This window comes from Vespula vulgaris, chromosome 2, assembly GCF_905475345.1.
Source record: "Vespula vulgaris chromosome 2, iyVesVulg1.1, whole genome shotgun sequence".
NCBI lineage: Eukaryota > Metazoa > Arthropoda > Insecta > Hymenoptera > Vespidae > Vespula > Vespula vulgaris.
Genome location: NC_066587.1, coordinates 14,811,893 through 14,837,557, shown reverse-complemented (window position 1 = coordinate 14,837,557; position 25,665 = coordinate 14,811,893). Strand labels below are relative to the sequence as shown.

General features: G+C 33.7%; 2 protein-coding genes across 51 annotated transcripts in view; one reads left to right on the top strand and one right to left on the bottom strand.

Annotated features, from left to right (window-relative positions):
* LOC127061356 (calcium-activated potassium channel slowpoke) overlaps nucleotides 1–22,855 on the top strand; it is a 78,623-nt gene extending 55,768 nt beyond the window's left edge. For 11 of the 50 annotated variants that reach the window (XM_050988083.1, XM_050988087.1, XM_050988086.1 and 8 more), the window contains 15 exons: nucleotides 253–321; nucleotides 3,541–3,591; nucleotides 6,907–6,927; nucleotides 9,375–9,437; nucleotides 10,993–11,025; nucleotides 11,181–11,313; nucleotides 11,425–11,484; nucleotides 11,586–11,982; nucleotides 12,173–12,356; nucleotides 12,649–12,744; nucleotides 12,904–13,040; nucleotides 13,120–13,232; nucleotides 13,383–13,544; nucleotides 14,412–14,505; nucleotides 14,683–22,855. In XM_050988083.1, the coding sequence (XP_050844040.1) occupies nucleotides 253–321; nucleotides 3,541–3,591; nucleotides 6,907–6,927; nucleotides 9,375–9,437; nucleotides 10,993–11,025; nucleotides 11,181–11,313; nucleotides 11,425–11,484; nucleotides 11,586–11,982; nucleotides 12,173–12,356; nucleotides 12,649–12,744; nucleotides 12,904–13,040; nucleotides 13,120–13,232; nucleotides 13,383–13,544; nucleotides 14,412–14,505; nucleotides 14,683–14,763 (1,694 nt within the window). In that variant the 3' untranslated portion in view covers nucleotides 14,764–22,855. The remainder of the gene's footprint in view (nucleotides 1–252; nucleotides 322–3,540; nucleotides 3,592–6,906; nucleotides 6,928–9,374; nucleotides 9,438–10,992; nucleotides 11,026–11,180; nucleotides 11,314–11,424; nucleotides 11,485–11,585; nucleotides 11,983–12,172; nucleotides 12,357–12,648; nucleotides 12,745–12,903; nucleotides 13,041–13,119; nucleotides 13,233–13,382; nucleotides 13,545–14,411; nucleotides 14,506–14,682) is intronic. The other 39 variants (XM_050988095.1, XM_050988091.1, XM_050988099.1 and 36 more) reach the window with 18 other exon arrangements.
* Nucleotides 22,856–23,061: 206 nt separating this feature from the next.
* LOC127061371 (uncharacterized) lies at nucleotides 23,062–24,930 on the bottom strand. The gene is made up of 2 exons (XM_050988159.1): nucleotides 23,841–24,930; nucleotides 23,062–23,727 (listed from the first exon to the last, which is right to left on the bottom strand). Exons 1-2 carry the CDS (start codon nucleotides 24,689–24,691, stop codon nucleotides 23,319–23,321), a joined length of 1,260 nt encoding a protein of 419 aa, XP_050844116.1. The 5' UTR covers nucleotides 24,692–24,930; the 3' UTR covers nucleotides 23,062–23,318.
* Between the last annotated feature and the right edge of the window lie 735 nt (nucleotides 24,931–25,665).

The window sequence follows — 25,665 nt, the reverse complement described above, 5'->3', positions numbered from 1 at the left end:
TTTAATCTAAATATGCTAATTCGAAGCTTTTTAGAAGTTTACTCACTTCCATATTTGTATTTTTATACCTTTTAACATATTCTCGTCTTCTCGTACGCACACACATCTTTATTGTATTTCGTAAAGATCTAACGATTGTCTATATGTTTAAGTAATACTCTCCTAGATGCACCGCCTCAATCCCTCTTTCTTCTCTATTTCTTGATCTCTATTTACGAACCCGCCCCTGGGTCGATCGCTGAATTTTTCCAGATGTGGGGATGATGATGATGCAGACTGGCATGGTGAAGGGAAACACTGCCTACAGCAGTTACTTAGATGGTATGCCTGTTTCTACCAACCTCTTCCTCCCGTTTTTCCAATCCTTTTAATTATCCGATTTAAATGAAAAAAATTTGTTGGAATAATAATAATAATAATAATAATAATAATAATAATAATAATAATAATAATAACAAAATTACAATTAATTTTCATCAGGACGTTCGAGAAAGAAACAAAGAAAAGAAAAAACGAAATGATCGTCGTTAGATCAATCGACAATTAATTGTTCGTTTTAATTATTCTGACAAAATTTTTTTTTTATAAATCACTACCACGCTTTACAAAAATCCTTTCACGTTCCTTCACTTTTCTCTCTTTGTCTCTCTTTCTTCGTTTCACTTTCACCAAAGAAGATTGAACTCGCACATAAAGTTTTGTATGTGTCGTTATTAAAAAAAGAAAAAAAAAACGAGACGAGAGATAAGATGAAGTAAGTAATACAAGTTTATCTCATCTTATCTCAATGAATTTGTTCGTTTACTTCGTTATTCGAGATAACTCTCGATTCGTAATGTTTGATCATCCGGCTTTTGCAAGAGCTACTAGCAGTGTGTCTAGTATCTTCGAAGCATTTAGTAATCGCTTTTGTTTTTCTATTTCTTTGATCAAATTAATGTTTCAGATTAACAAGTCGGTTAATGACACGTGGAAGACGATCAATAAGTTGGCTTAGATTTTTCTGCAAAACGCAAATTTTTCATGCTAAAGCACGTTGTTACATCGAACGTAATTAATGATTCTCTTTCTTTCTCTCTCTCTCTCTTTCTCTCTCTGCCTCTCTCATTTTCTTTCTCTCTCTTTCTCTTTTTCTCTCTGTGTTTACACATATTATTAGTGCCTGTGACGTATCACTGATCGACGGAAATTATTGCCCGTCTTTTAATTTTTTCTCTTGTTTATTTCATTTTTTATCTCTTTCATTTATAATTTCCCCTATTTTTCCAATTCTTAAAGGCTTGCTGTTAATTGTTGTAATTAATCGTCGCTTCGGTGTGCTTTCGCCGAATTAATTCGATCGGCTGATTTCACTCTACTCGTTCGATTTAACTTACACGAATTTCTGATAACACTTAACGCTATTTGCTATGTGTTAAGAAAATTAATCCGTTTCTTACTTTCCCCTTAATTGTCACAGCTCCGTTCACGTCGATTCGATCACTTTTTTTTATAAATCTAATATATGTACATAGATAAAATATAAAAAAGACAAAAATACAAAAAAAAAGAAAAAATAGAAAAGAAATGATAAATTCAAAAACATTGAAAATTTATTCGAGTCGGCGTAAATCCGTATAATGTTCACGCATTTTTAAACCTTTCTATTCTAATCGTTTATATTACAATTTTCTTCTAAGGAAGTAATAACATATTAAAAACAAGTGTTATATATATATCATGCAATAACAGCGTATTACCTGTTAATAGACTTTAGTGAATCAACTATGACCAAGGCGCCGCCTATATATGATCGTTCGATTCGTAACAAGCGAGTCATAAAATCTATCGATTATCCATCCCACTTTTCTCTTTCTCTTTCTCTCTCTCTCTCTCTCTCTCTCTCTCTCTCTCTCTCTCTCTCTCTCTTTCTCTCTTTCTCTATTTCTCTTTCTCTTTCTCTTTCTCTTTCTCTTTCTCTAGAAACTATGATAGAACTCTCCTAACGTCTTATTTACCAGCGCAATGTGTGTACGAGTAACCATTTAACAAATTATGATAGTTAATTGCGACTTTATCCTTATCGTTCCCAAGTATACCCAACGTATGTAAATACATACATACATACGTACGTACGTACGTATGTATGTATGTATGTATGTATGTATGTATGTAAAATTAGAAGCACCCATTAACCTTGACTAGAGACACGTTCATAAAACGGGACACACAAAGGCCTTTGTATGACGATCTCTCATCGTCGTGTAACTCTATCATCCGTTTTTATTCTTCTTCTTCTTCTTCTTCTTATTATTATTATTATTATTTTGTCAAGCAAAAATATCATAGTCCTCATTAAAATTAAGAAAAATTAAGTCGGAAATTTTCGAAATACATTATCGATGCCCAGGGTTTATCGAACACACCCACGTCGAGAAACATACTTCCTTCGTCCTTGAATATGAAGCATAACGAATCTATATAAAGTGTGTATATATATATATATATATATATATATATATATATATACATATTTATCTATGACGTATACATACACATCGACATATATTTATCATATATCAGCATTAACATAAAATCATTCACCAACATGACAAGAACAATAACATCGATACATCGTTCTAATCTCTGGCGGTCTTTTCAATCGTAAATGACAGACGTTGATGAAGGTTCCTTCTTAAGTGGTGGACTCTCAGGTGTCTACTCAGTCCGTACTACTTCTTTGACTCGAGATTCAATCGAGAAGAGTTTGTATACCATTTGAGAGCTCTTTGCCAAATCGATTTGTAAAGAATACAAATTGTTTTTTAAAGGATTTAGCAACGATTATAATATTCGTCAATTACGAATCTCCTATTATCAGAATTCAGACACCTATTATTTGTGTCAAACCATATAACTTCCCCAGAAATTTCTGATTTGCGCGTTACTTCGCCTTACGTGGTCTGAATAACTAACAAACTAGAACAGCCATTTTATTACCCACTGAGAGAGCAAGCGATTAAATATCTACGAATAATGTTTGTACGTACAACAGACAATGACCAAGTCCCACTTGAGTAAAAATTATGTGTAAAAATAATGCACATAGACTAAAAGAAATGCCATGTTCTTTGTCCGCTCATCTCTGACGGTATAATAACAAGTGGTTTATTAAAAACAAAAGAAAAGAAAAAAGACAAAAAAGGGAAATAGCAAAAATGCGAAAACAAAAAGGAAAGACAAAAATATAATTTCGATGGCAATGCCGACGTCGATGGTTTTCTATTCATCGAACGCCTACGAGAAAAATCGGATCGATCGTACTTCGACAACATTCGAAGAAACTATTGGATATATTTAATTGAATATTCCCGATTGAAAATCGGATTGGTACGATCGATTTTGATTTTCATCTCTTTGTGTTTTTAAGTTTTTACCGACAGCGACACACGTCGATCTTTAGACCCTCGGATTTCCCTCCACGCATTGTAAACCTCGTATATAGGTTGACATTATTTTGGTGTGACAACTAACAGCTCTGGTTCTCCTCCCTCCGGGCAGTGGCCACATTCCGGAAAGGCGTGCGAGCTGTTCAAATGGTCGGAAGAGCAAGTATGTATCCCCCAGTATAGATAGTCTCTCTTTCTCTCTCTCTCTCTCTATCTATCTATCTATCTATCTATCTATCTATCTATTTATTTATTTATTTATTTATTTATCTGTCTCTCTTCTCTCTATCATCTATTATTTCATTTATGAACAGATATTCACATATGTATGTCCAATCGATTCTCTCTACGGACAGTAGTAACGTGTCGCTAATATACGAAGACTCGTGGATTCGTTTAAACTAACAGAAATAAAATGAAATTAACCTTTTGCACTATGAATTCATTCCTCTTGTTACGACATTCTCCATTTTTCTCTCTATAACGCTTTTGAATCGTCTCTGACAAGTTGATACTTCATTTAGTTAATAACACAAATCGCTATGAAAACAGTCTTATATGTACATAGATATATGAATAATGTACTTGCGTGAATATACACGTGATATTAAAATTGAAAATAATCATATCAGAGTTGAGAGCCTTGAACAAAAAAGTTAGGAAAATAATAGTATTAATATAAACAGGATGAAATTAAATAAAACGAATATAAAATGAAAAAGAAAAAGTAAAAATGTTTAATCCATGAGTCAACGTATTTTATGTTAAATCGATTCCGATCAAATAGATTTATGCTATTAGAATCGAAAGATAATTCTTTTTTTTTTAATAACAATACCATATTTATATATATATTTATTTATATATCTTTTTCTTTCTTTCTCTTGATATCCTTCGATTCGGTAATTTCTAGCAAAAGTTAGATAAACGTAATATAACGATCGTTGTCATTCAAATATCGATTTCGATCGACGATTTCACGAAGTCAGGGTAGTTTGTTTCGTAGGCGTTAACGAAATGACGGAAAAGTACGAAATGGTGGAACGAGTAAACAACCAACTCAACTCGACCTTTCCATTATGTAGATTAATTCGTTCGTTAAGGCTTACGTTTCGCGAGTGATCTCTCTCTCTCTCTCTCTCTCTTTCTCTCTTTCTCTCTGTCTATCTCTCTCTATCTACCTATCTATCTATCTATCTATCTATCTATCTATCTATCTATCTATCTATCTATCTATCTCTTCATCGTTTCTAATTTATAAGCGAAGAAACGGTCAACAAAGGAATAAGATGCTAACATGTGATCAACACAAGGAATGATTAGCACAGCGAAGTGAAATGACCTTGTAAAAAATTAGATCAAAAAAAAAAAAGAAGGAAAATAATAAAACGGAACGATGTTTCGAGCATAGTTCAACAAAATTATTTCTACTCGTTACTTCGTTCTGCTAATTTGTTCACTTACTCCATCTCTATTATTATACTCTTTCAGTATAGCAACAATATGAGAGACCAAGTGTAGAATACAGTTTAGTGTTTTTTGAGCCCTGTATTGATGTGATGCTATATTAATTTTTTTGCCATCGAGATTATTATTATTATTATTATTATTATTATTATTATTATTATTATTATTGTTATTATTTTTATTACTATTATACATCGATGTGTACTTTTCTATATAAATGTAGTTCTTATAATGGTTTGTAAGTGTTTCAAAATGGTTAATTGTTGTAAAATGGATCGTGAAATTTCATCGGTATACTAATACATATTATACATACATAGATATATATACGTATATACACACACGTGTACGGACTTATATAGATTATTCGTGTATCCGATTCGCGTTGAATCGATTTGATGTTTAATCATTATTATTATTCGACGTGTGTTTACAATATATACACCTATATATACATATATATTTAGATCAGTTAGTTGTTTATTCGTATCTACTTTCGTTGATTCTTTTGTATCTTTCTTTTTCTCTTTGTCTATATCTACCTGTATTTATCTATATACATATATCTCTTTATCTATCTTTCTCTCTTATTCCTTAATAATGACAACGACCGTTAACAAAGGCCCGAATTTATTATTATCATTACTATTCTTTTTTTTTCTTAGTTCTTGTGGCATTTACTCGTTGTTAATTAATCAATATAATCATTGATTTCTAAAAGAGCTCGAGATATACCCACGTCTCTATGAATAGCTTTCGACATTTTACAGAACGCTCTTCGAACGAAAAAACTTTTTTTTTTCACTCCCTTAGATCTTTGTCGTATGTGTTAACATTGATTGTGTTATTACATGTGTGTTACATTCTCTATTCGCTGCATTATATACTATACTATATACATAGTCATGTAGTAATTTTTTGGACTTGTCTATCGTAAATTTGGTGTACATACATACTCGATGGAATCTTTTAATGAATCGATAGAAATTTTTCAGTAATTTTGAAGATGTTTTACGCGATACGCGAGTGTTCTGTAAGAGCGCAATATAATATTATAAATCGATAATAATCGATTAGTGAGATAATCGCCTTTAATAATTCGTTAACGTTGGTGTATGTATCATCAAAACTTAGAATACTTTATCGCGATTTTCTTTCTTTTTTTATATAATCACAAATTAAACATCAACGGAGAATGAATTTAGAAAAAGTATAAGATTAGATTCACAAAATTCTTTTCATGGCCAACGTTAATGTTCGAAGGGGGAAGAAAACGAAGCAAAAATGATGGAATGCAACGAATTTGAAAGAAAAAAAAAAAGAGAGAAAAAAAAGAAAAAAAGGAAAAGAAAAAGAAAGGAAACGGAAATAAAAACAAAATTAAAAAACAAAAATGACACAAGAGAAAATGGGAGAAAAACGTGCGGGAAAGCTTTGTTATCTTCGTGTCGTTTAAAGTCCATTTGAAAGCAAGAAAGTATGTGTAGTGCATACAATATATAACTACGTATAGTTACCGATACGAGTGTTCCTTCGTACTAGGTGTGTAAACATACGTGATCTATCTGTACGTCTGATCACACGAAGTACTCACAGAGACTCACTCGTCTATACATACGTACAATCCATCGCTTTCACAATACATTTGTTCGTAGAAATCCATCTCACCTGTTACCATTTAATGGAGATCGTAACCGTCCAAATCAAAAGAAAAAAGGAAGAAAAAAAGAGTGAAGAAAAATGAAATGTGTCATTATTAATCGTTTATTTAGTTATCTTCTGCTTTTGATTTGATCTGGTTTTACGAACTCTAATTTCTCATCGTCAAGACCAAACGTATTACATAGATACACACGCATATATAGATCCGTACAAGAAACACACAAAGAATAACTCTATATTAGGAAACAATAATAAGCGTATGTAAAAGCAGTGATCATTATTTTAACTAACTCTTCACATCTGTATCTGTTCAAAAACTCTCTTCTCGTCCTCCAATCTACCCGCATAGGTGAAGACTTCTCGTACCCAAGTAAGTCCAATCGTCAGCGAGAGTATATTTAATATTTAAATATATATTTATACCTATATATATATGTATGTATATAAATATATATATACATACATATACATAGATATCTTAAATATATAATAATCACAGAGCGCGAATGTACGACGAGAAATATTACTATAACTAACGCAGCACAGTTGATTTAGAAAAGTAGGCTAAAACAAGGCTAATCACGAAGTAAGGTTGAGCAATGCTGTAATCATATTGCTGAATCTAGGGTTCCATGTTTAAGACGCTTGTCGGGGGATGTTTTACCCTCAAAAATAAAATAATAATAATACTAATAGTAGTAGTAGTAGTAATAAAAAAAAATACAAATTTCGAAATGAAACACGAAGAAAATGTTGCATTTCGAAGAAAAACAAATAAGGAAAAAGTTATTTCTTAAGAAATCTTTTTCCGATCCGATAAGCGTACGAACTGGAACTTACACGCGCGCAATACTTAGCACACAGCGTATGAAAGAGTATTTAATTATTATGACTCGTGAGTGAAGGTAACGCGCTCGATGTACGTACATACGTAGGCACGTCATAGCAGAAAAAAAAGTAAGGAGAATGAAATAAGAAGAAAAAAAAAGTATATATATATAGAAATTAATTAATTAATTAATTAAAAAAAAAGAAGAGTGATAAAGAAAGGAAAAAAGAAAAACGAGCAAGTTTAAAACAAAAAGAAAAGAAAAAAAAAGAAAAAAGGAAGAAGGGAAAATAATTATAATTCGTCACTCGACTTCGACGACGAAAGTTTCGCGGCAACCCCGACGGCTAAAACGACTCTTCTTTTTCTCCTTTGATTCCGCTTCTCACACAATACAAACTATTTCTGTCTGTCTGTCCATCCGTCTAACCTTTCTATCTCTCTCTCTCTCTCTCTTTTTCTTTCCCTTCGTGTGTGTGCATATACTTTTCAAGCACTCTTTTCAAAGATTTTACCAACCCCTCTCTCTCTCTCTCTCTTCTCTCTCTCTCTCTCTCTCTCTCTCTATCTTTTTCTCTTTCTCTCTTTCTCTCTTTTTCTCTCACATACACAGAATTTTTGCTCGAATGTCTACTTTTCTGCACGTCAATTCCTCCCTTGGGTGCATAAAAAGGTCTTGCACTTTATAACGGGAACGTGTGCACTGTGATGACAAGGAAGAGGAGTAGGAGGAAGAGGAGGAGGAGGAATAAGGAAAAAAGAGCCAAGAAAAAAAAGATAAAGAAAATTCAACGCAAAAAAAAAAATAAACGAAATCCTTCGATGCATGCTCGTTGAATGGATCGAGGTATATATAAGCGGGGATATTCAATAAATAAATAATAAAAATTGAGGAAACTCGTTTGTATTCTTTTTCTTGAAAAAATAAGTCTAAGTGAGGAAGGAAATATTAAAAGATAGAAAAAAAAGGAATAATAATAAAATAGAAAAGAAGAACGAAAATTCCGAATAAAGGAAGAAGCTAAAGAAAAAAAAAAAGAAAAGAAAAATAACCGTGGAACATCTTCGTTGTCTATTTTTAGAAAAGAAAATTCTATTTCGCATGCGAGCATAAAAGCAAACACTTGACGATACCTAGCTTGCCAGCCAATGCATGCTAGAAGTGATATCAAAGTGCACAATGCACAGCTTGCAAGCGCATTTGAGAAATATGTTGGTATAACATGGACGATTTAGATTTGTCTAATCTCCTTCTGTCTACGTCTATTTCTCTCTTTCTCTTTTTATAACTTGTCCTCTGTCTATCTGTCTATCTATCTATCCATCTCTCTTTCTTTCTTTCTCCCTCTCTCTCTTTCTCTCTCTCTCTCTTTCTCTCTCTAACTGATTCCACTGTGCATCTTCACAAATCTCTGCATAATTAATACGATATAAACTTTTTCTCTGCGATTGCGAAAGAGATTTATATGAATTTCTCTGGCTCGTCCGTGTTGATGCGAACTGTTTTTGGTAAAGTAGTTTACCCGAGTTATAATTACCTAATTGTATGTATGCTCGTTTTCGTAAATAATATGCATTATTACAGTAGTAATAGAAGTAATAAACAAATAGTAGTGTAGTTGTAGTTGTAGTAGTGGTAGTAGTAGTAGTAATAGTAGTAATGACGTAGAAATTAGTTGCAACTTCGATGGAAAATTCACTTAAATATCGTATCAACAACAAGAAAAAAAGAAAAATAACATTTAATTGGTATCAGTACTATTGTGTGTGTCTATATATATATATATATATATATATATATATATATATATATATATTCTATCTATCTATTGTCAATTAAAGAGAATAAAAAGTGAGTTTTCGAACGAAATAGAGGAAAGTTTGCAAGCACAGTCACCAATGTATTTAGCGATTAGTTCTCTAGAGTAGCGAGTTTAGGCGTTAGTTAATTAGTTAGCGTAGCTAACATGTGTAGTGGTTTGTTGCAGACGACCACCATCCTCCCCCCACATTCACTCCGCCAGAACTGCCCAAGATGGTTCACGTGAGAGGTACAGTTACACCTCAATCAAATCCATGCTACAGTCTCGCAAACTGCCTTTCCGAACGTCAACGAGCGCGAAAAAAAGAAATTATTACAAAATATAATACGATAACGAGAAGCATGATGTCGAGAAAAATATTATCTCTATTTCTCTCTATCTATCTATCTATCTATCTATCTATCTATCTATCTATCTATCTATCTAACTTTCTCACTTTCCGAAAGGAAACAAAAGCAAAAAGAAAAAAGTTATTAACAAAGGAGATGTACGAGAATCGCTTTTTTTTAATTTTTAATTGCTCTGCCTAAATAATAATTAATTTGACGATATCGTAACAATGATGTGTGCGGCTTTTTGCAAAATAAAATATCATCGATCGAACGAATAACGTTACGTAATTGTGCTTAAGAGCTTTCCTTAAAGTATGATATTCTTTTTTTTTTTTTTAATTATTTTTGTTCTCTTCATATTCGAGACGACTAATTCAAACACAACAAAATATTTTTCATTATCAGTGAGATCAATCGCAATCGATACACGAACCGACTGACACTGGATGTTACAAGAGTTTTAGTCAGGAAATATTGATTTCTATCTCGATTTTTTTCTTTTTTATTTATCTTTCTTTTTTTTTTTTAATTCTTTTCTCTTTATTTTTCTTTTTTTTTTATTTCTTTTTTCAATATTTTTAATGCATGGAAGCGCTTCGTGTCGTAGACTCGTCGTGTATTACTTCTTCATTATTTCCTCTTAAGCTATCGACGAATGCATTTATTAAAAACTGTGGAAGATTTACTTACTTATACATACATATTATAAACGTACGTATATGATTATTACTATTATTATTGATTATTATTATTGATTATTATTATATATTCGCATATATTACATGTATGTGCGCTTCTTTTGTTCTTGCCGCAATACGCTCGAAATTATTAAACATTCGATGTTTCACACGAAAATAGACGTGGATACACGTCGAACTTTGATAATCGCTCGCTGCGATAAAGAAACGTGCGTCTTCTCTTATATACAATGTTGAAATAATGCAAATATTGAGAATGAAAGGAAAAATATAAAAAACAAATAAAAAATATATAAATCAGAAGAAGACGTACGTATAACTACTACGCTGCTTCGTAAATATTTAAATACATAAATGTCAGGCTTCGAGCATTGGCCGTACTATTTATTTTTGTTGGTTTTCTGGCACGTGCTAAAAACTATATAAATTACATGTCTAAGCTGAGGTATGCGCGCCTGTAAGCATGGGGCTCCGTAGGATTTTATCCATGAAAGTAATATGCGCAGTAACAACGGGGGGAAGTTAGATCGCGAACAATGTGACAATCGTGTTATTATTGTGTCTCATTAATGCTGGTTATTTGTTTCGTATAAAAAAAAAAAAAAGAAAAGAAAAGAAAAAGAATTAATCCCTTTAAATTTTGTCAATCGAAAAAATATTTTATTTATACGTGACCGGCATTAATGTGGCCCATCATCGATCACGGTTAGATCGTCGATCGTGAAAAAATTAATAGTATCTTATATATTTTAGGTGAGATCAATCGTGAACGAGAAGATCCGAACGGTGAGTTTTTTATTTTTATTTTTTTAAATAGATCCTGCTCTCTCTTTCCTTCTTGAAATTTGTACAATTTCAAATATATGTTGTACGATTTTCAGTTTTGATCGCTTAAAGATGTTTATACTTAATAGAAATGCCTAACGTTTTATGTGTTGTAGCAATGAGGAATCATCGAAATTCTGTCGGAATGACAATGATGAATTCGACGAAGCAAGTCAACAAGGTGAAACCGAACGTGAATCGAGCGACGAACGATAGTTTGTCGAGTCCCAATCAGCCTTATAATCAGAGGTATTAACTTGGAGTCAATTTTTTTCTTTCTTTTTTTTTTAGAACAAATTTCCTTCGTCGTTATCAAAAATGTTCATATCGTTATTAACGATTTATTTTATTGATTTTCAGATCGCAAGAAGAATCCGCATATGCTGGCTACCATCTCGCTTATGAAGTGAAGAAACTTATGTACGATGCTACCGTTAAAATTAATTAAATGAAATGGAAACGATGGTAATAACAAATTTGGATCAGCTTGTTAATTTTTGTGGTGTTCTTTCTTTTTTTAGGCCAACGAGTAGAGCCTCGGGTGGTACAAACGTAAACAACAACGGTGGTCTTCAAGTTGGCATCGCCGACGATCAGGCAAAGGATTTCGACTTTGAGAAGACCGAAATGAAATATGACTCAACGGGCATGTTCCATTGGAGTCCATCCCGTAACCTCGAAGACTGCATATTAGATCGTAATCAGGCGGCCATGACAGTTCTAAATGGACACGTCGTTGTTTGTCTGTTTGCCGATCCCGACTCGCCTCTTATCGGGTTGAGAAACCTTGTTATGCCATTACGAGCTTCCAATTTCCATTACCACGAGCTTAAACACGTAGTGATAGTTGGGTCTGTGGACTACATCCGCCGCGAATGGAAAATGTTGCAGAACCTACCAAAAATATCGGTGTTGAACGTAAGCCAATATAAAACAGTTTGATTAGCCGATGATTCCATCTTTTGTAAAATTTAATGCTATAGAAATATATATATATGTGTATATATTGTTTGTTATCATTAATAATCAGTATAAATATCAAACAGTTACGCGTCATGAATATCATAATAATAATGATTATGTACTGAATAGATAAATTGATTCGTAGGGTTCACCGTTGAGCAGAGCTGATCTGCGAGCAGTCAATGTGAATCTATGCGACATGTGTTGCATCCTGTCGGCAAAAGTGCCTAGCAACGATGACCCCACCCTCGCCGACAAGGAAGCCATCCTCGCATCCCTTAATATAAAGGCCATGACGTTCGACGATACGATCGGCGTGTTAAGTCAAGGTAAGCTCTCCGAGCTTAGAATTAGATCTACGGGTTATACGTTACGTTATCTCGTTAACACGTTGAGCGACATCGATGCTCACCGATGGCACGATTTTAGAAAATTCGTTTAAAAGCTTTGCTTGTAAAACTGATTTGGGTCATATCAACGTGTTAATTACGATAATATATGTGTGTGTGTGTGTGTGTGTGTATATATGTATGTATGTATGTATGTATATATGCTTGCTCATTTGTTTCTCGTTTGGACGTATTCACGATGATATTATTAAACCATGAGTGAAAATTCCAGCGAATAATGAGCAAGGTAATTTGACCACAGTTGGCAGCCCGATCGTACTACAGCGACGAGGATCCGTTTACGGGGCAAACGTGCCAATGATCACAGGTATGAATAAATAAAGATAACAATAAGATAATAGCGATGCAATTCAAATGATTTATATCTTTTCAGTATGCCAGAACTCGAAAAAAAACAAGTATAATCTAGACCATTGTGTTATAATATTAACTTTTTTAATGATAACGATACATCTCGTATTTATAGAACTCGTAAACGACAGCAACGTTCAGTTCCTTGATCAGGACGATGACGACGACCCAGACACGGAACTCTACCTCACACAACCGTTCGCTTGCGGTACCGCTTTCGCTGTGAGCGTATTAGATTCGCTCATGTCGACGGTAAACAAATAAATTGAATTATTTCAATGATATTACTCTGAAAATTATTTGAAATAATATTCTCTTATAAACATTACAGACGTACTTCAATCAAAACGCGCTCACTCTGATCCGTTCTCTGATAACCGGTGGAGCAACGCCAGAATTGGAGTTAATTTTAGCAGAAGGTGCCGGTTTGAGAGGGGGTTACAGGTGAAAAATTATTTATCAACAACGCCTGCGTGTTGAAAATAAAACTTTCTTTTCTCACGTAACATTTAATTATCATATATTATCGCTAAGATTTTATTCACCGATACATATTTATGCAGTAATGACAATATTTTGGATTGAATTTTTTAGCACCGCGGACAGTTTAGCCAATAGAGATCGATGTCGAGTCGGTCAAATCGCATTGTACGATGGGCCATTGGCTCAGTACGGCGAAGGAGGCAAGTACGGTGACCTCTTTGTCGCAGCATTAAAATCGTATGGAATGCTGTGCATTGGTCTGTACAGGTACAGGTACCGGAATTTTTTCCCTCTCTCGATGGTATTTATTGGATAATATATGTATTCTGGCTTACAATGATCTTTCTGATTGCTGCCATATTATATATCGCTATCAAAGTCTATGACATTTTTATCGTATATCATTCTTGTAATAATTACTTCCGTGATTCTTTCATTTTCTGTCGCACAGTTTTGCATTTTCCGTTTTTGCGTCACGAGAACAAAACGATGATCGTGAGTTTTTTCATCCAAAAAATACCTATCATTTTTTATTGTCATCTATTTGTTTAGCGTTTAGTTTAATGTTGCAAACTAAACCAGCTTAGTTTAGTTATTTCTTATTTTAGTTTAGTTTTCTTTTCAGTGTTGGTTTTAGTTTTAGCATTCTCTTTAATTTCATTTGATGTATTATATTCCTAATAATCTTTCTATTATTCTTTCTTTAACATTTCAATTTCCTTCTTCAAAATTTCATTTACTTACATACGCTTAACAATTGAGCTTCCCAAGCTAATTGTATATACACGCTTAGTCTACTCCAAAGAATCTTTAGCTATTTTTCATTTATCTTAGCGTAGCTTCTCTTTTTTCTTTTTCTTTTTTAATTTCATTTCTATTCTATTTATCTTAATTCGATTTAAGATAGATTATCTAGCTTCTACGAGTAGATTGTTCTTTATTTCCCGTAACTTGAGTTCACACTTTGTTTTATTAAATTCAAGTATATCTTAAAGTAGTATATCTTAAAGATTCGATAAAACGTATCGTGAAGTTTATTTATGTTTAGCTTAGCTTACGTGTGAGTGTGTGTTTATGAGTGTATGTTGTTGGACTGTGAGTACAAGATCAGTGAGACTTACGAATGAACGCGTTTTTTAGGTTTCGAGATACAAGTTCGTCGTGCGATGCTTCTTCAAAGAGATACGTCATTACAAATCCACCGGACGATTTCACACTCTTACCCACAGATCAGGTACCAACGAAATAATTCATAAAATATTACGTAACAATTCATAAAGCAATAATTCGTAACATTTGTTTGATACTTTTCAAACATAATTACCTTTATAGTTTTTTACCTATCTTTTTATTCTATCATTGAAATAATCGTTTGATTTGTTCGAATGATTGAATTAATCGAAATTTGTAGGTTTTCGTGCTGATGCAGTTCGATCCAGGACTGGAGTACAGACCCAGCAGAGGTACCCGTGGCAAAGACGACGCCTCCTGACTGTTGCTGTGTAGCGCCCTCACCGACGGACCTTACTCTTACATCTAATTCACGCGTCGAAGGTCATCATGCCGCTCATCATTCCTGAACTCATCCCGTCTTCTTCGTCGTTCGAGAAAGGAGATGAAATATCACGCGTCCATCATCGAGCCTACGCGAGCCCCGTCCATAGAAAATCAAGCAAGCAAGCAAACAAAAAAGAAAAAAAAAGAAAGAAATTACAAAAACGTCCGTTCTTTCTGTTCTAATCAACGATAATCAGGATTATCAGCCAGCCACGCGAATCCTTCCTTTTTTCTCTATTTCTTTTTTATCTCTTTCTTTCTCTCAATCTATCTGTCTGTCTATATTTATTTTTATATTTCTCTCTCGTTCACTTTCTTTCTCTCTCTCTCTCTCTATCTATCTATCTATCTATCTATCTATCTATCTATCTATCTATCTATCTATCTATCTCTCTCTCTCTCTATCTATCTATTTATCTCTATCTCTCTTCTCTCTCTTTTTGTTTTTCATTTTTTCACAACCGTATATCCTTCACAGAACTTCCACGTTTCCTTTTTCGATAATATTGCAAATTCTGTGCAATAAACGCGTGATCGTGAAGAGAAAAAGGTCAAAAAAGAACGGACGAAAGTTTGCAGTACGAAGGAGAGGATTGAGTGGATGGAAAAAGTGGATAGGAAGATGAAATTGAAGATGAAGAGGAGAGGAAATTAGAGAAAGAAAATCGAAGGAGAATTGGGGAATGTTGGAAGTGGCATGGTGAAACATGGTCCGAGGGTAGCTACACGTGGTGCTCTCAAAAATCAATCAAAGTTGTCTTTTCCGTAAAAGGACAACTATTAACGCAAGGACTGGTCGGCTTATCGCGGAGACAAAATGTGTGATCGAGTCACCCCCTCCCCTTGCCCCTATACACCTAAGAAAGCTCAAGAGAGGAGCGTATATGTATAATAAGTTAAGATGCAGGAAAGCGAACAAACAACAACAACAACAAAACAACGGGAGAAAGGAGAAGGTACAGAGAACAGGTGGGAGGACTGACGTTTCACCGATTCGCGGAGCCTTCCCCGACGTACTGTAAGATGATTCGCAGTGAATTAAAAAAAAAAAAGAAGAAAAGAAAGAAAAAAAGATAATCACAAAGAATAACGCGACGAAGCAACTTAAAAAAGAAGAAGAAGAAGAAGAAGAAGAAAATAAAGAAAAGAAAAAACACAAGATCAGATAAAAAATCAACGCCTCCGTGTGATTCATTCGAGATTATTTAATTATCGTAGGATTAAAGAGACGAGGAACGAGAGTTGTTTCGTTTGTAAACAAAAGTATAAAGAGAAGAAAGAGAAAGAAGAAGATGAAAGATAAGAGAAAAGGAAGGAGAAGACGGTGCAACGAGGAAAAGCCGAAAGCGATTCGTCGAGATTAATTCAAACAGAAATTAATTGTCCAACGTTCGCCTTATCTCTTTCTTATTCTCTCTCGCTTTCTCTATCTATCTGTCTCTTTCTCTCTCTCTTTTCCTCTCTCTTTCTCTTTCTCTCTCTCTCTCTCTCTTTCTTTCTCTTTTCCTCCATTTTCCCTCTCGTCCCCTCAAACCTGACTCTTTTCATACCTCGACGTAAGAAAGAAAAAAAAAGAGAAGAAAAGAAAAGAAAAGAAAAGAAAAAGAAAATGAAAAAGTAAGACGTGGAGACGTGAACAAAAGACAAATAGAATAAATAAGCGAAGAGATAAAACTATAGAAACGATATTATTATAAAAGCAAAAAGACAAACGATTTCAATTGATAGGAAGTGCATCGAATAAGAGGCCAAAGGGAAAGACGATGGAGAGATGAAGAAGAAGATGAAGAAAGAAAAGGCAAAGAGGAGATCGGCGACAAAGATAAAAGATGAATAAAAAATATAAAAACCAATAAAAAAAAGAAAAACAAAAAGACAAAAATAAATACGAAGAAGAATATGAGAAGGAGTACCGAAAGGGTTGAAAGGTGACACTGCTGATGAGTGCGTGTAGAGAGAAGAAAATCGTAGTGTGCCCGGAACTACTACGTACATATAAAAAGAAAAAAAAAACAAAAAAAAATATAAAAAAAAAATACAAAAAAAAAATATAAAAAAAAACAAAAACAAAAACGTTGTAACCTTTACCTCGTGTGTCTTGCTTTACACAACCAAATACGAAAGAAACAATACAAATTTTCAATCTCGAGCACTTTGTACAGGTTTTACACATACGCACGCACACGCACATCGTATCGGTGCAAAAGAAGATGAGAATGAGGTAGAGAAGATAAGGAACGAAACAAAAATAAAAAGAACGACAAAAAAAAAGAAGGAAAGAAGAAATAGGAAGGGAAAAAGAAGGGGAACGTATATAACTGTGTTTTTTGAAATAATTTTTTGTAAGTACGTACGTACGTATCGTGTAGCTTACCGGTTCTCTCTACGATGACTACCATGATCGCAAAACTTTGGGACGTCGAGGAGCAGCCCCCAACCCCCTCCTAATCCTAAACAATGACGTCGAACGTCGTCGAAAGAGTTGAGAGTCGCGCATCGTCTGTATGTGTGTATGTGTCTTTTCTTGCATAAAAAAGAAAGAACTCTGATCTCTCGCGTTCGTTTCATTCGAGAGTTATCATTGTATGATAAAGGAACGTTTTGTGTGTGTGCGTGTGCGTGCATGCGTGCGTGTGTGGTGTGCGCGCATAAATATACATATACATATATGTATATATATATATATATATATATATACAAATACATTATATATATATGTATATATACATATATATACAGAGCAAGTACACGTACATATACGTGTATATATGTACGTTTTCTTGTGTAATTAAAGAAGAACAAAAATCACAAGAAAAAATATGAAAAACGTTCGAAGTCGCTCGCATTTCCATCCTCGAGCTATTTCGGCCTGCATTCACCGTCGTCTTCTTTTCTTCATGTATAACTTTCATGCGATTCCTTTCTCTCTATCTATCTATCTATCTATCTGTCTATCTATCTATCTATCTTTATCTGTCTCTTTTTCTCTTTCTCTAACTGATAAACTAATTTTAATTTTTTTGTATATATGTACGTATAAGAGATACGAGAGTGCTGTTCATTCGTGAACGTCCCAAAGCCTAAAGACATTTATAAGACGTAAGGATAAGCGACGAAAAAAGGACTCTTTTACAATGACACGAGTGTAAGAGAAGAAGGGGTCATAAGAAAGTAAGCGAGATGTAATCTTATCGAAGAAAAAACGTTGGACGTTAAACACACACACGCACACACGCACACAAAGATACACGTGCAACGTATAACGTGTACGTGTTAAATTAAGATTCGAGATAAAGTGGAAAAAATGTTAGATAAGATAATGAAAAAGAAAAAAAGAAAAAAAGGAAAAAGAAAAGAGAAATTATTCTAACGAAGCCAATCATACGTTTACGTACACACAAAACAGATGTACACACATAAATACACTTTTCCATGCGACGTGAAGTAAATCGATTATATATAGGTATTATATGCACATATATATGTACACATAGCGCTCTCTCTTTTATATATTTTTGTGAAACTCACCTGTGTATAAAACAAAAGTAAAAAAAAAAGAAGAAGAAAAACAACAAATAAGAAAATATAACGGACGTACATATATATACACATATGCCAAAGGATATAAATATACATACCTACATATAACGGATAAACTTGTGCACAGGTATTGTACTCTCTCTTTCTCTTTCTCTCTCTCATTCATTCATTTATTCATTTATTCACTCATTCATTCATTTATTCATTCATTGATTCGTTTGTTCCTTCTTTCATTCATTAATATATTCTCTCGATCTCCGATAGTGCGTATATGTGTACGTGTTAAATTCACGTAAACATACACACACATAGACGTGAAAGTAAAAAGGCTCGGTACTTATTTACGTCCGTCGTGAAACCCGACGACGACGCGACTAATCGTGTTTCTTCTTCGTGTTGGTCGCGTATACGTGTATGTGTGTGCGTGAGTAGGTCCACGTGGCTGGAGACGAGGGTAGAAGCGGATGAAAATCAAAATACGAAGGGAAGAATAAAAGAAATGTTAATTACGCGCCAGTAAATTCACTTCGTTTTTCTTTTTTCTTTCTTTATTATTTCATCCTTTTTCTCATCTACTTTATACCCTCGATTTTCTTGCCAACAAAGGAACGGAACGTGCGTGTTAATTAGCCTAGGACACAGAGAGCGATAAAAAGAAAAAGGAGAAACTAATTTAAATGAAGAAAAAAAGAAAAGTATTAAAAAAAAATAAATAAACACAAATCGTAAAAATAAAGACGAAAAAAAAGAAGAAGAGGAGGAGGAAGAAGAGGAAGAAGAAAAAGAATAAACGAGTAATTAAAAAAAAAAGGGAAGCTGAAGATGTCGAGCTAAATGAATAGATAATGATATAGACGTGTCGTGTCTCGCGCGTGTGTGTGTGTTTGTAATAATGTGATTAAGAAAAAAAAAGAGAAAAAAAAAGAAAAAACCCATAAAAAAAAAAATAATCGCCGCCGCTACCGCCGCCGCCGCCGCCGCCGCTGTTGCGCTGTGCCGCTAATTAACTTGCTGTTTGGAGTACCTATTCATCTGCACTGTTCACTGCCACTGCAGTTCGTATTTTAATTCGTTGTACATAAACGTTTCTGTGTGTACAGCTCGATTTCGAAGCGACGGGGAAATGTCTCGAAGCTTGTGAAGTTGAACATTAATGATGATGATAATGATGATAATGCTGATGATGATGATTATGATAACGATGAAAAAAAGAAGAAGTAATAGAATGTAGACATGCATAAAAAATGTGCAAACGATCAATGAGGGCACTTGGCATGTAATGTGAAAGACGAAAATTTTCGAGCTAGAATTTTGCAAAAATTGTGTGTGTCCTCTCTGTCCGTCAATCTGTACATATGTACGTTGTCTGTCTGTCTGTCTGTCTGTCTGTCTGTTTGTCTGTTTGTCTCTTTCCTCTCGAAAGATCCTCCTTTAATTTCTTACGGAGGATCCGTGAACGCGCGCGACGGGATGAGAGAAAAATGAAAAGAGAAGAAAAGAAAAATCGTACGTCCTTCTTTTCCGTCGTACGGCGATCGAAGCTCGTTATTATTTGGATACCGAATGGATGATGAGATATTTTAATTGAGGAAATAAACGTACTATAATTATTTTCGAAAAGAAAAATGTGGAACGGGAACGAGACGAAAGTCTTCTCGTCTAGAAAAATATGTCAAGTTGATTCATAAGTATAAGTGTCGTTATAAATAAGGAGTTATTATTACGATAAAATAGTACTTATTTATGACTTAACTTACCGCACAGTAGAAATTCTTGTTTAAAAAATATCCTGTTTATTCCGGCTGATTCATAGAGAAGTGTCATTTCTTTGTAATAAACTCTTAACTTATTTATGAATTGACTTAACGTATAAAAGGAAGACTGAATTGTTTCTTTGCATCCAATTGGAGTTAGATTTCTTTTTAATGAAAAAAAAAAAAAAAAGATATAGGCACGTATCTCAACTTTTATACCTCTTTTTTTCTTTCTTTTTCTTTTTATAAGATATTTACCATCGAATATTACCAATTAAATTTCATTAATTGATAAAAGAAAATGATTAAAAGGAAAAGATAAAAGATACGTTTGAATCTTTGAAAGAGTCTCTTTTCTCGTCGACCTAAAAAGAAGAAAAAGGAATAAGAATAAGAAGTTAAAGTTTCATGAAATGTAAATCTTATTAACGAAAGCCCGACTTCGGGGCTCGTCCCGTCGCGCAATATATACAGACATATTCGTGTCACGTATGATCGGTGCTCTGTCATGTGTCGTGACATTGTTCGAGGCAAAAAAGACTCGAAAAAGAAAAAGAAGAAGAAAAGGAAAAAAAGATGATAAGAGAAAAAGACAAAAAAACTGATAAGAGAAAATAATAAACGAAAGAGTACGAAATCGATCCGATGAAAGATGAAAAAATAAACAAATCGATGAAGAAACAAATATACGAAATAAAAAAAATAATAAAAACAAAAAAAAACAAAATAAAATAAACTAAAATAAAACGAGAAACTCGTTGGAGCCTTGCGTAAAGTCTCGTCTAGACGAATCGGTCGACGATTTGCGTCCTGTCGCGACGGAGCCAGGGAAAGCTTCGTTCGTGATCGATTTTCAAACTGAGAGACAGTTCGATGTTCGTTCGCTTTCGATTAAACGACTTTTTTATGCTTTCGTCGAGTTCCTTTTTTTAAACCCAGGATGCGTACGCACAAAACGGAGAGAGAAAGAAGGATTTTTCGAGAATCGTGATCGTCCAGCATATTTGTTCTCGATCTCGTTAACGTCGACGTTTTATTTCTACCCATAAAACGAAAATTACTTTTTTTTTTCTTTTTTCTCTCTTTCTTTCTTTTCCACTATTTACTAGTTTCTAGTAAACATCTCTATGTAATATTTTTATCTATTAAGATTCTTGTCGTTTTGTTAGAAAATATAAGAAAAAAATAAAAAAAAAGGAAAAAGAAAAAAGAAAAAAAAAGAAAAAAAAAACGTCGACAATCACGAAAGATCGAGGTACAAGTTGTACAAGAGCGGCTAAGCGTCGGCCCTGGCTGGTTCCTCGCGAGGAAGTAAAAGCGTCGTGCACTCTCCTTAATAATTAAATCATGCACCGACTCGATCGATACATACCGTGTAATCTAATTCGCCTTGAGTGATACACGGCGTATATTTTGTTGCGTGCATGTGGAACGTGTACGTGTATAAACGAAGTATAAATATTGCTAGGTATATACGTATAAATAATAAACAAATATATATATATATATGTATGTATGTATCTATGTATGTATACAGATACATATACATATATATATAAAGAGTATAAAGATATAAATAATGTGTGTATATATACGTATAATATGCGTGCTCATAATGTGTGTATGTACGTGCGATTGTATTCTTGCGTTAATCCCTTTACCTTCGCCACGTCGAACGACACCTTTGCGTTTGATTATGGCATGGAAAGAAATTGTAGTATGAAATAAAAACAGAAAAGGAGAGGGGAGAAGAGAAAGAGAGAGAGAGAGAGAAAGAAATTAAAAATGTCGTTCGGTGTTGCATGAAGAACATTCGAAGGGGATTTCGGTGGCCCGTGTAATTAATTAATTAACGATGGTAAGGGTCGTCGTGGATGATTAAACATAATAATTTCTATTCGTGAAGTTATATACGGGTGTACTTCATTATCAACGCACTCTGACTCTTTCGTGCCACGAAATAACGCACGGGTAGTAACGTTTTCGAAGTGATCTAGATAAAGGGATCACTTTCTGTGTGTGACGAAGGCTTACGTAAAAAGAAAAAGAAAAAAAAAAAAGAAAAAAAAGAATAAAATAAAATTTAATAAAAGAGAAAAATATGAGAGAAGGGATAAAGAAGATGAAGAAGAAGAAGACGACGAGGAAGATGGAAAGGTTGAAGAGGAAGACGAAGAGGTAAATGGAAATGAAAGATTTATATGGACATAGGATCGAAAATATTTCGACAGGTGTATGTATATGTGTATGTGTATGTGTAAATGTATATACATACATATATATGTATATATATATATATATATGTATGTATGTATGTATATATATATGTATATGTATATATATATAAATAGATAAAAGGATTACGTTTGTGTACGAAGGGAAGAAGGGATTCAGGCGCGCCGAGTGTGTACGCCCACCTTCGATGCCTCATTGAACCTCATCTAATGCTTTTTTATCTGTACATTTACAATTTGTGTACCAATGAGGAACGTTGTTTAATCATGTTGTTGATGTTATTGTTAAAGAATGAGATTCAATATTGTACATAACTATATATTCATTATAATTGACGATATAAATAATTATATACATAAAAGGTATGAAATTACAAGAGTCCCATTATGCCTCACGTTTCGGTGTGCGATATTCACATCAGAGTTTGTAATAAAAGAGAACGGATGTCCTATTTCGAGCGTGTCCCGAATAGGGTCATACCGTTCACATGATCGATAAGATTGTCATTGTCTCTCAACATGCGATACCATCGTCAAATTTGAAATCAAATTTTTATTTTACATACAATTCTTATATCCTTCCTTCTTTAAAAACGTTTCCTTGCAGAATACAAAGAGGATGTTTATTATTCGAGATTTATTCGTAATATTATACCAAGGTGAGTATAATTTCTATTAATAAATAAAGAAATTAAAAAAAAAGAGTATTAATTACTTTTGCAGTTTATTAGAATCTTGGATTTATTCGGACACTTCTATTAAATCAACCGAATCAATATATCCGTAACGTAATCGAGCCAAGCTCGATGTATATCAAAGATTCAAATGAGTGAATAATTATTTTCAAAATTCTTACTTTTTACAATATTTTTAATATTTTAATTATACAGATTATTTCGAATAGTAATCCAATATTAGACTACAGGGAATACTTTTTTTGTTAAACGAAGAAATGAAGAAATTTAATCGACTAAACGATCATATAACTCGAGCAAACCCTCGAGCATTCTGGCCCGATATTTCGGTACATTCTCGAATTGTCCACAAATAAGAGGTGTCCTATCGACGTAGAGAACGCTTTCGAGAAGTTCAGGTTCCTCGCTGAAGTACTTGCTGGCCGCGCCAGGATCCAAGAGCATGATCGGTGTATTTAAGATACCGTGAATAATGCACATAGTACGTAAATCCTCAATCGACGACATAAATTCGATCCATGGAAAGATCATTGATATGTCCAAGCCTGCTTCTTTCAATGCTTCTGTCATCGAATCGTAATAAATTTTTAACAAGGTCTCGCAATGTTTATCTCGTAATTCTCGACTAGTCGTGAATTGAAAAAAGCATAGAATATCATGCGCTGGTGGATTGTACCTAAAGATTTAAAATAATATTACAAAAGAGATATGATTTTGAAAAAAAAAGAAAAATTAAACACTCAATTTTGTCATTTTTCTTATTAATTTTCAATGAATGACGATCCTCACCTGGCTAATTGAAAATCTATCAGACAACACTCGATCGGTTTCTTATCCTTGTCATACTTAAATAGTATATTATTTGCCCATAAATCACCATGACACAAGACGTTTTTGTGCTTAGACGAGGGTGATAATTTATCCATGTGACTTGCCGATAAATCGATGAGTTTTTCCTTGAAAACTTCCTTCTGATTTTTATTCAAATTTGGTATGATCTCGATCATGGAAACTGTACCCTTAACAGCAGCATCGAACATGGCCTTGCTTTTACCATCTTTGTGAGACCAAAGTGTTTCTTGCATGCAATGAGAAAATTCGTCGTGTAAATTCTTTTTGTATTGCTCCTCGAAGATGAACGACTTTGCATGGAACTTAGCAAGTGTCTTCATCAACACCTGACAATGTTCAAAATCGAATGGTTCAAATTTATCTGTCATAATAAATCCACTATGTGCCATGTCTTCCAACACGATTACGTCATTCTCCAAACCCAAGAAACACTCTGGTATATACTTTTGTTCAGGACCATCCAAAACTTCAGGAAATACTCTGGTATAAAGTTCGACCTCTTTCTTGAAGGTACCATACTGTTGAATGAACTCATATTGTGGACTACTGATAGGCGGTGGTATCTTTGTGAAGAAATTTAAATCCTTCGTTTCCAATGGTGTCATCGGACGCGCCACCCTAGCTTTGAGTTTAAAATATTGACCCATGTAACCATTGACACCGTCTATGGGCACTACCTCGTAATCGATCAAGGAGAAATCCTCCATGCAATCTCGATGAAGTTTCTTCCTTACCACTTCAAAACATTCCTCGTCCTTCAGAATTCTTTGACTCTCTAGATTACGCATTTTGTCCTGTCCCGTAGAATTCTTCTTTTGTATGTTTTTTTTTTTTTTTCTTTTCGGAAATAGTTTTCTTGACGTTTCGAGGAATTAGGGAAAAAATGAAACAAGAATATAAGGAAAACGATATAATCACGGAATTAACAGTTTAAAATAATTATTAACTTTGAAAATAAACGATATTCCTATAGACGCAGGCGAACGTTCACTTTGGTCCGAACGACGCCCACGAAGGAATATGTCAGTCCGTTCAAGATCAAGACACCTTTATATGCCTATTTTCATCATCACGTGAGCATCCGAGACAATAAATAATAGCGCGTGCACGTGTCGAGTTATTTCCTCCTTATTGCCTCTGATTGAAGTTAATATTAGAAGCGTTGCACGAGACATGTCCTGCATAACCCGTGTAAAACGTTACAACGTTACAATAGTCGGCGAATTGTAACATGCTTAAAAAAAAGAAACGAATCCTACAGACATATTTTTTTCTTTTCTCAAGCAAGAATTTTAAAAAGTAATAAAAAAAACGATATTTTCTCGAAAGAAAAATTTTTTTACTGATAAATAAATTTACGAGCGTTAAAAAATGATTCACGTCCCAGCATTAGAAAACATTTCCGTCTCGAATGATTTTTTTAACGATAAAATATTCTTTATGTTTACAGTTTTACGTTCATTTTTTATGTTCACTATATCCAACATATATAGCAACATCATTCTATCTATTACGTTTGAAAATATATTTCAGAACAACTAATCGAATAATTTTAATATTATTATATTCAACATTTTTTCTTTATCATTGCTTCAGTATCGTCGTCGTCGTTGATAATATCCATGTACCGATGTAAAACGGGTTGTCATATAATTTGGGTCATTCAATGTATTCGCAACTACATTGTTCTAAATTATTAATCCACTTAAAATCAATGAATAAGAAATAAATCGTTGATAGAATCAGGCATTTTTGATCGTTC